Source organism: Megalobrama amblycephala, unplaced genomic scaffold, assembly GCF_018812025.1.
Source record: "Megalobrama amblycephala isolate DHTTF-2021 unplaced genomic scaffold, ASM1881202v1 scaffold640, whole genome shotgun sequence".
NCBI classification, from domain to species: Eukaryota; Metazoa; Chordata; class Actinopteri; order Cypriniformes; family Xenocyprididae; genus Megalobrama; species Megalobrama amblycephala.
In genome coordinates, this window is record NW_025953546.1 from 1 (window position 1) to 11,159 (window position 11,159).

Here is an 11,159-nt window from a genome sequence, read left to right on the forward strand (position 1 = left end):
TGATCTCTCACTCAAATACTGTCAGATGAACCCGTGCCCGCCGCTCTATTGAAAAGTCAGACAAGAGACTATATGGATGCTGGACTGTTGCTCAACTCACCCTACATCTCTGTGCTGAGAAAAGAGAGAAACATTCACCTCATTATTTCCCTGGATTTCAGTGATGGTGATCCTTTCATGGTATTATATATAATTCTCTCTAATATATTAGTGCACACATACTCTCATATAAGCTCATTTAAAGGAATTGTTCCCATAGAAATGTAAAATTCATTCATCATACATTCACCCTCATGTCGTTCCAAACCTGTATGACTTTCTTTCTTCACAAATCTTGTTGCTCTTTTCCCTCCATGACACAGTGACCACCAGAGGTAACATTAACCTAAAATGTACAGAATTTAAAAATCACTGACAGATAATTATAAATACTTTAAATCATTTTAACAGAACAACAACAATAAAAAAAAAGAAAGAAAATAATTTAAATATGTAATTTAACCATCTTGGTATGTGGTATATAGAAATGATGGTGTATATGGTATATAGAAAGAAAATCTAATACATGGAGAGAGCGATCCTTTAGCATTCCCAATCATCTCAGTGGCAATTTCTCAGCTGACACATCAGTACTTCCACTTTTAACAGTGATGCTGCAATGATTTTAATAGAGTGACACTGCAATGCTTTTCCACTACAGACGGTGAGGGAAGCTGCTGAGATGTGCAAGAAACAAAACATCCCTTTCCCTGAGGTCAACATTCCCAGTGAGGACTTGGAGAAACCGAAGGACTTCTATGTGTTCAAAGGCCAAAACGTTCCAACTGTGATACACATCCCTCTCTTTAATGTGGTCAACTGTGGAGGCAAGTTAAAATCTTACAATGTCCTGAATAAAACTGAAATATCAACTGTGTTCTGATTTAAATGATATTGTTCCATCAGATAAAATTGAGGACTGGAGGAGCAAATATAGGACTTTTCAAGGTCCTTACAGTGCTGAGATGATCACTGATCTTATGGAGGTCGCTGGAAAAAACATCACAAACAATAAAGCAAAAGTGGTGGAAGAGATTTGTGCGATTGTTGGGCTCCAGGAATAACATGGATCATGGATAACGGTCCAGGATCCAGGCTCTAACGTGACTAAATTTAACACTGTTATTTAATACACAACTAATGACAGTCTAAATACAGACAGATAAACTGATCTGCGTATAGTTGATTTAACAATAAACAGTCTTTATTTTTTTTTTCTCCATCTTTAATAATCTCTTAACATTGAGCATTATTACTTTTTCTGCAAAATGTGATTTGTGTGCCACAATAAGCGCATCAATAGTTGGTAAAGTTTGTGCTCCTTTTCTGTTTAATGTTAAAAATGTTTCTGCATTCAGTTTTAATCTGTTCCTCCATGATTGACCTTCATTAAGCAATAAATAGCTGATCATTAATAATAAAATCAGCAATAACAGACTGGATTACAAGTATAATTGCAGATTAAAATTAAAGATATTATATTACATTTACAAATGTTGTATTCTTGTCTATTATTGTTTCTGTTCCAATGGATTAATAAAGTACTCTTGAAAAATAAGGTTCTGTTTCTGTTCTTCTGCAACGACATTTTAGTGACATTTTTGTAGGCCAACTCGGAAGTCACCCTGGTTAATTAAAGGTGCCCTAGAACTTTTTTTAAAAGATGTAATATAAGTCTAAGGTGTCCCCTGAATGTGTCTTTGAAGTTTCAGCTCAAAATACCCCATAGTTTTTTTTTTTTAATTCATTTTTTTTAATTTTGGGGCGTAATTAGAAATGAGCCGATTCAGGGCCCTTTAAATCCAGTGCTCCACGCCCCAAGAGCTTCCGCTTGCCTTAAACAACATAAAAAAAATTAAAACAGCTAATATAACCCTCAAAATGGATCTTTACAAAGTGTTCGTCATGCAGCATGTCTAATCGCGTAAGTACAGTGTTTATTTTGATGTTTACATTGATTCTGAATGAGTTTGAGGCTATGCTCAGTGGCTAATGGCTAATGCTACACTGTTGGAGAGATTTATAAAGAATGAAGTTGTGTTTATGCATTATACAGACTGCAAGTGTTTAAAAATGAAAATAGCGACGGCTCTCGTCTCCGTGAATACAGTAATAAACGATGGTAACTTTAACCACATTTAACAGTACATTAACAACATGCTAACAAAACATTTAGAAAGACAATTTACAAATATCACTAAAAATATCATGTTATCATGAATCATGTCAGTTATTATTGCTCCATCTGCCATTTTTTTGCTATTGTCCTTGCTTGCTTACCTAGTCTGTTGATTCAGCTCTGCACAGATCCAGACGTTCTGCCCTTGTCTAATGCCTTTTATAATGTTGGGAACATGGGATGGCATATGCAAATATTGGGGCGTACACCCCGACTGTTACGTAACAGTCTGTGTTATGTTGAGATTCGCCTGTTCTTCTGAGGTCTTTTAAACAAATGAGATTTATATAAGAAGGAGGAAATAATGGAGTTTGAGACTCACTGTATGTCATGTCCATGTACTGAACTCTTGTTATTTAACTATGCCGAGGTAAATTCAATTTTTGAATCTAGGGCACCTTTAACAAAAACTCAATTAGATTTTTCTACTGGCTTTTGGATTATTGCAGAAAATAATCTCTCTGATCAACAAAAGTTTATGATTTGAATCTTCACAAATACACTTTTTATGAATTTTGAAGCCTAATTTAATGAATCATCATACTGGCTGGGTTCCATTTGCATGCTTTTATTGTCACGGAATGCACAGACACGAAATGATAAGATCCACGTGCAGTTTAATGATGTAAGTCCAGGGAATAAACAGTCCACAAAAAAAGAAACCAAAAACAAAGTGCACAAAACAGTAAACAACGAACCACAAACACAGGCAAAAAACGTCTCGGGTTACTTGTGTAACCCTGGTTCCCTGAATAAGGGAACGAGACGCTACGTCGAAACGACATGATGGGAACCCTCTGCGCATTGCGTCGTGAAGCACTTCTGTATCCAACCAATGATGAGACGGGACGTCAGAGGCGGTGACGTCACGGACCAGGAAGCTATAAAGCACACCCAGAACAAAGAACGCTAGCTTCTGGAATATGTCTGAAGTAAGCGCTCATAGGTATGCCGGGGGTACGGCAACGTGACGTAGCGTCTCGTTCCCTTATTCAGGGAACCAGGGTTACACAAGTAACCCGAGACGTTCCCTTTCATGGGAACTATCGACGCTACGTCGAAACGACGTGATGGGAACGCTATCCCAACTAGGCCGTACAGCCAAATACATGTCTGTTATCTTGTTGACAGTACCGCTGAACCTGGAGTGGAGTTAATATCTAGATTATAAAATCTAATAAAAGTGTGCTGGGATGACCATCCAGCTGCATCACAAATATCCGACATGGGAACTCCTGACACCAAGGCCTTAGAGGCCGCCATACCCCTTGTAGAATGAGCCCGGACCACCAAAGGACATGGTCGTCCGGCTGCTTTGTACGCAAGAGAAATGGCCTCGACCACCCACTTGCTCATCCTCTTCTTAGACGCTGGGCCCCCTTTCTTAGGGGACCCATAACATACAAACAATTGGTCTGTCTTACGCCACAGGGCAGCTCTGTGAACATAAGTATCTAGGGCCCAGACAGAGCAAAGCAGATTAAGTTTTTCCTGATCCGCACTCCTAAATGGAGGAGGACAAAAGGCCTGAAGTACAATAGGACCCGGAACATTAGTGGGGACCTTGGGCACATAGCCCGGTCTAGTGTGTAGGAATGCCTTCACCATTCCTGGTGCAAATTCCAAACATGATGGCAAAACTGATAACGCCTGCAGGTCTCCAATTCTTTTAAGAGACGAGATCGCCAATAACAATATGGTCTTGAGTGTAAGGAACTTCGCAGAAACTTGTTCTAGTGGTTCGAAAGGTGCCTCAGATAACCCTTCTAACACTACAGCCAAATCCCAGGCTGGAGTCCTAGAACGTACCACAGGTCTCAGTCTTAGAGTACCACGGAGGAAGCGTATTACTAGGGGGTCTCGACCCACCGAGGAACCCCCTAAAGGAACATGAAATGCAGAAATAGCTGCAACATAAACCTTCAGTGTTGAGTGAGTTAACCCTTCCGAGAATTTTTCTTGGAGGAACTGAAGCACCAAATTTACAGGTGCGTGGACAGGGTCCGTTCCGTGTTGATTACACCAAGCAACGAACAACTTCCATTTATATAGATATAACTTCCTCGTGGAGGGAGCTCTGGAGTTGAGAATGGTCTCCACAACCTCAGTTGAGAGACCAGAGTCTATGAACCTGGCCCCCTCAGAGGCCAGGCCCACAGTTTCCATAATTCCGGGCGAGGATGGAGTATCGTACCGCCCGCTTGTGACAGGAGATCCTGTCTGAGTGAAAGCTCCATCGGGGAGCCGTCTAGTAGAGATATTAGGTTTGCAAACCAAAACCTTGTCGGCCAGTATGGGGCCACCAGTATTAGACTGACCCCTTCCTGGCGGATTTTCTCCAGTACTCCTGGGAGCAGAGCAACCGGGGGAAAAGCGTACAGACGTAGCCTCGGCCACGTCTGCACCATGGCATCCAGCCCTAGAGGTGCTGGGTGCGTTAGAGAGTACTATAGTGGACACTGAGTCGACTCTTTTGAAGCAAATAGATCGACTTCCGCTCGACCGTACTTCTGCCATAGGAGCTCCGCCACCTCGGTGTGGAGTCTCCACTCCCCGGGCCTCGGCCCCTGTCTCGACAGGGCGTCTGCCCCCACATTCTGATTCCCTGGAATATATGCCGCTCTGAGCGAGAGGAACTTCTCCTGGGACCACAGGAGGATCTGCCGTGCCAAGTAGTATAGTTGGCGAGACCGTAGACCCCCCTGGTGATTGATATAAGCGACCACCGTCGTGTTGTCCGTGCGGACCAACACGTGATGGTCTCTCAGGTCTGGGAGGAAGTATTTTAATGCAAGAAATACCGCCATCATTTCCAGCCGATTTATGTGCCAGGAACGTTGATGGTCCTCCCAGAGACCCTGAGCCGAGCGACCACTCATGATCGCCCCCCAGCCCGTGAGGGAAGCATCTGTCGTAAGCATTCTGCGACGACGAGAAGTCCCCAAGACAGGACCTTGGGACAAGAACCAAGGCTTCCTCCACACGGCCAGAGCTCGAAGGCATCGCCGCGAGACTTTGAACGTGTGGAGAGGGTTTCTCCTCGGAGAAAACCCCTTGGTCTTGAGCCACCACTGTAAGGGTCTCATGTGCAGCAGGCCAAAAGGTATCACGTTGGACGCAGCTGCCATCAGACCCAACAGTCTCTGAAACTGTTTCACAGTGAGTGACTGGCCTATCTTTACCCCATTCACGGCTCCGAGAATGGAATTCACACGAGCAGGTGACAGATAAGCCTGCATCGTGGTGGAATCCCAAACTACCCCTAGATAGTTGGTAATTTGACTTGGAACCAATGCACTTTTCTTTGCGTTGAGCCTCAGCCCAAGCTTTTTCATGTGTGACAGAACAACATCTCGATGCTGAGCTGCCAGCTGCTCCGTTTGAGCTAATATCAACCAATCGTCGATGTAATTCAGTACGCGGATGCCCTGGAGTCTCAATGGAGCCAGAGCTGCATCCATGCACTTCGTGAAAGTGCGGGGTGATAAGGATAGGCCAAATGGAAGGACCCTGTATTGGTAAGCTTCGCCCCTGAAAGCAAACCTGAGGAACTTCCTGTGAGAAGGATGGATGGATACGTGGAAGTATGCGTCCTTCAGATCTATCGCCACAAACCAGTCCTCGGACCTGATCTGTGGGACAATCTGTCTGAGTGTAAGCATTTTGAACTTTAGTTTTTGTACAGAACGATTTAGTATTCGTAAATCGATTATGGGACGCAACCCTCCATCCTTCTTTGGAACGATAAAGTAACGGCTGTAAAACCCTGACAGCTTGCTGGGAGGAGGAACCCTTTCTATAGCCCCCTTTTGCAAAAGTGTCATAACCTCTTGTTCCATAACCAGAGACTGCTCTGGGGTTACCACTGTGGGAAGGACCCCGTTGAACCTGGGCGGTTGAGAACCGAACTGTATTCTGTAACCCTGTTCTATAATGAGCAGCACCCATTTCGAAACATTCGGGAGAAGTTTCCATTCTTCCATTAATTCTACTAAGGGAACCAGTCTCTCGAGACTGGCCTCTGGTGTTTTTTGAGCACTTGGCTCGTTGGTCTGGACCGGCGCACCGGTAGACAAACGAATCAAGTGACCGACCCTCCTCGGAGGATCGGTAGGAACCGCTGCGCCCTGTCGCACACTGGGTGGCAGGGTTGGCAGAACGGCCCCTTGAGGGCACCGAAGATGCGCTGACACTTGATGTTTTAATATCAGGACCTCTCCGGAGGGGACTGCCCTCTGAAACCCTGGACGATTGGCGTCAGGATTTCTTCGAGGCCTTCCGAGAGATGATAACAGATCCGTTCTACCTCTGGAAGGCCTCGCCTGCGTTGACCGCCCCGGTCCCCAAGCTTTTTGCGGGGGAGCACGGGTGGCCACGCTGGCTTTTTGTTGCTCTCTACGAGCAGAGGAGCTGGCTACCGGCCGAGGCTGCTCCCGCCCAGCAGTCTCGGGGGGATTAATGCGGCGGGGAAGGAATCTCTGGAAGGCCGCTGACTGTTTACGTGTCTCCTGGAACCTGTCGACGACTGATGACATAGCATCGCCGAACAGGCCCACAGGAGACAGTGGCGCATCCAGGAGGACATTTTTATCCTTATCTTTGATGTCAGATAGATTCAGCCACAGATGCCTCTCCGTGGCCACCAGGGCTGCCATAGAGCGGCCGATTGACTTGGCCGTCTCCTTGGTGGCCCGGAGAGCAAGATCTGTGGCTTTACGGATTTCCTGCACCGTTTCAAATGTCGCTTCCCCGCTCTCGTCGATTTCCCCCAGCAGGTCAGCTTGGTAGGCTTGTAAAATTGACATAGTATGTAAACAAGCCGCCGCCTGACCTGCCGCCGAATAAGCCTTGCCCACCAAGCCCGATGTTGTTCTTAGGGGCTTAGTGGGCAGTGTCGGGGTCTTGAGGGACGATGCTGACTCAGGCGAGAGATAGCTCGCAAGCGTCTCTTCTACCTGAGGCATCGCCCCATAGCCGTAGTGTTTCAGCCCCATAATATTACTATATGTGGATGTTTGGGGGCTGAAAACATTGGACTGGATGATTCCACGACCTCGACACCTCGGTGTGGAGATCGTGAAAAAACGGCAGACCCCGAAGCTGTGGTAGTGACCTAGCTGGGAGAAAGCGCTCATCGAGTTTGCTTTTCTGTTTTGTGTCGCTTCTCTCCGCGGGCCAGTCGATCTTGAGCTTATCGACCGCCCGTGTCACTACCTCCAGCAGCTCCTCATATGCTGGTGATGAGGATGGCGGTTCCTCATCACCAGGGTCGACGCTTACTACATCAACCTCCTCGGAGGAAGACACATTAAGCGCCGGTGCCTCTCTCCGGGGGGAAGACACCGCAGAGCGTGCTTCCACCGCCAGAGAAGAGACACTGGGTCTGGCAGGTAAGGGAAGAGATGAGGCAGAGCCCGTCTCAACCCCCTCCACCAGATCCATCTGTGAACCCCACGAATGCAGCCTTCGCTGTGCCTCAGCAACAGTGGGACCGGACCCGCGGGGAACACGGGACGCAGCACTCTCCTCGAAGAGTGCTCGCTGTGATCTCAGGACTCTCAACGTGAGCCGTTCACAGTGGACACAGACAGCTCCCTCGAGAGCTGCCTGTGCGTGTTCGGCTCCCAAGCAGATAACGCACATCTCGTGTGTGTCCCCACCAGAGATGAATCTAGTGCAGGGATGCACACACTTCCTGAAAATCTGCTTATCCTGAGCTGTGTCTTTTTGTTTCTCCGCCATTGTTGTTTTCTACACTGAAATATATATATATATATATATATATATATATATATATATATATATATATATATATATATATATATATATATATATGTATATAGTGATGTGCTTTAACTGAATCTTGTCCTCAGACGAAGATATCAGCAACGTGGTAGACAAACAACACCAAATAAGACACACAAGATACAGATAGCGCTTACTGAAGACAACAGAAGCTAGCGTTCTTTGTTCTGGGTGTGCTTTATAGCTTCCTGGTCCGTGACGTCACCGCCTCTGACGTCCCGTCTCATCATTGGTTGGATACAGAAGTGCTTCACGACGCAATGCGCAGAGGGTTCCCATCACGTCGTTTCGACGTAGCGTCGATAGTTCCCATGAAAGGGAACACTGAAACTAAATAGACAGAACTAATGAGCAAACACAAAACACCTGAGTGCAATGACATGAGGCTGATAAGTCCAAGGGGTGAATTATGGGAAATGAAGTGAAAACTGGTGACGTAGTCCGTGCTGGAGTGCCCTCTGGTGGCCAACCAGGGTACTCCAACTGGATATCGTGACATTACCCCCTCCCTACGGAGCGGATACCAGACGCTCCACTTAACAAAACAAAACAAAACTCAGGAGGGAGGTGGATAGGTGGAGGATCAGGGGGAGGGATGGCGGGCCAGATCCAGCGTGCTCCCCCGAAGGCCAGGGCGGTGCTGGAAGAACCAACCAGGCGGGCACTGGCAGGTCTGGAGTCCTAGCTGTTTGCCAGGGCGGTGCTGGAGGAACCAACCAGGCGGGCACTGGCAGGTCTGGAGTCCTAGCTGTTTGCCAGGGCGGTGCTGGAGGAACCAACCAGGCGGGCACTGGCAGGTCTGAAGTCCCAGCTGTTTGCCAGGGCGGCGCTGGAGGAACTGACCAAGCAAATTTCAACGGTTCAGACGGCCTGGGCAGTAGTAGCAGAACATAAGGCCTGGATGGCGGCGGCAGAGCAGAAGATCTGGGCAGCGACGGCAAGACCGATCGAGGGTGCTCCGTGGCCATATCGAAAAGAGCGAGCAGCTCTGGGACGGCAGCGGCCTCGGGCTGCTCAGGAACGACAGCAGGCTCAGACTGCTCAGGTGGCGTCGGCAGGGCAAGGCGCTTCGGTGGCGGCGGCAGGGCAGAAGGCTTGGATGGCAGCGGCGGCAGGGCTGACCAAGGGCGCTCCGTGGCCGTGTCAGGGAGAGCGGGCAACTCGGTGACGGCCTCCGTGGTCGTATCAGGGTGAGCGAGCAGCTCGGTGACGGCCTCCGTGGCCGTATCAGGGAGAGCGGGCAGCTCGGTGACGGCCTCCGTGGCCGTATCAGGGAGAGCGGGCAGCTCGGTGACGGCCTCCGTGGCCGTATCAGGGAGAGCGGACAGCTCAGTGACGACCTCCGTGGCCGTATCAGGGGGAGCGGGCAGCTCGGTGATGGCCTCCGTGGCCGTATCAGGGAGAGCGGGCTGCTCCGGGACAGCAGTGGGCTCGGGCTGCTCCAGAACGGCAGCGGGCTCTGGAGTGAACTCACTGGCTAAGGTAATCTCACTGACTAGAGCGGGCTCTGGAGTGGACTCACTGGCTGAAGTGGACTCTCTGACTGGAGCGAGCTCTGGAGTGGACTCACTGGCTGGAGCGGCCTCTGGAGTGGACTCACTGGCTGGAGCGGGCTCTGGAGTGGACTCCCTGGCTGGAGTGGGCTCTGGAGTGGACTCACTGGCTGGAGCGGACTCTCTGACTGGAGCGAGCTCTGGAGTGGACTCACTGGCTGGAGCGGGCTCTGGAGTGGACTCCCTGGCTGGAGTGGGTTCTGGAGTGGACTCACTGGCTGGAGCGGGCTCTGGAGTAGACTCACTGGCTGGTGCGGGCTCTGGAGTGGACTCACTGGCTAGAGCGAGCTCTGGAGTGGACTCACTGGCTGGAGCAGGCTCTGGAGTGGACTCACTGGCTGAAGTGGGCTCTGGACTGGACTTACTGACTAAAGCGAGCTCTGGAGTGGACTCACTGACTGGGGCGGGCTCTGGAGTGGACTCACTGACTAGAGCAGGCTCTGGAATGGACTCCCTGGCTGGAGCAGGCTCTGGAGTGGACTCACTGGCTGGAGCGGGCTCTGGAGTGGACTCACTGGCTGGAGTGGGCTCTGGACTGGACTCACTGACTAAAGCGAACTCTAGAGTGGACTCACTGGTTGGAGTGGGCTCTGGAGTGGACTTACTGACTAAAGCGAGCTCTGGAGTGGACTCACTGACTGGAGCGGGCTCTGGAGTGGACTCACTGACTGGAGCGGGCTCTGGAGTGGACTCACTGACTAGAGCAGGCTCTGGAATGGACTCCCTGGCTGGAGCGGGCTCTGGAGTGGACTCACTGGCTGGAGCGGGCTCTGGAGTGGACTCACTGGCTGGAGTGGGCTCTGGACTGGACTCACTGACTAAAGCGAACTCTAGAGTGGACTCACTGGTTGGAGTGGGCTCTGGACTGGACTTACTGACTAAAGCGAGCTCTGGAGTGGACTCACTGACTGGAGCGGGCTCTGGAGTGGACTCACTGACTGGAGCGGGCTCTGGAGTGGACTCACTGGCTGGAGCAGGCTCTGGAGTGGACTCACTGGCTGGAGCAGGCTCTGGAGTGGACTCACTGGCTAGAGCGAGCTCTGGAGTGGACTCACTGGCTGGAGCGGGCTCTGGAGTGGACTCACTGGCTGGAGCAGGCTCTGGAGTGGACTCACTGGCTAGAGCGAGCTCTGGAGTGGACTCACTGGCTGGAGCGGGTTCTGGAGTGGACTCACTGACTGGATCGGGCTCTGGAATGGACTCACTGACTGGAGTGGGCTCTGGAGTGGACTCACTGGCTAGAGCGAGCTCTGGAGTGGACTCACTGGCTGGAGCGGGTTCTGGAGTGGACTCACTGGCTAGAGCGAGCTCTGGAGTGGACTCACTGGCTGGAGCGGGTTCTGGAGTGGACTCACTGCACTGTAAAATTTTTCCAGGATTTCACAAGATATAACTGTAATATTTCACAGTTAATTACATTATTACCACTTCACAGGCTTTAACTGTGATAATTCACAATATAATACCGTATTTAGACTTTTACTGTGAAAATAATGCAGGCGCGGGGCTTTTACAAGAAACTACTGTGAATGCCGTCTTTTTTGACTTTTTTGAGTGGCAACTGCGGCAGCGTCATCAGAGCG

The 11,159-nt window shown here is 49.4% G+C and overlaps 1 protein-coding gene across 1 annotated transcript; it reads left to right on the top strand.

The window, feature by feature from the left end:
* Positions 1–17: 17 nt before the first annotated feature.
* Positions 18–1,103, top strand: LOC125262161 (cytosolic phospholipase A2 gamma-like). Its single transcript, XM_048180713.1, has 3 exons — positions 18–180; positions 701–866; positions 946–1,103. Exons 1-3 carry the CDS (start codon positions 73–75, stop codon positions 1,101–1,103), a joined length of 432 nt encoding a protein of 143 aa, XP_048036670.1. The 5' UTR covers positions 18–72.
* The last annotated feature ends 10,056 nt before the right edge of the window (positions 1,104–11,159 follow it).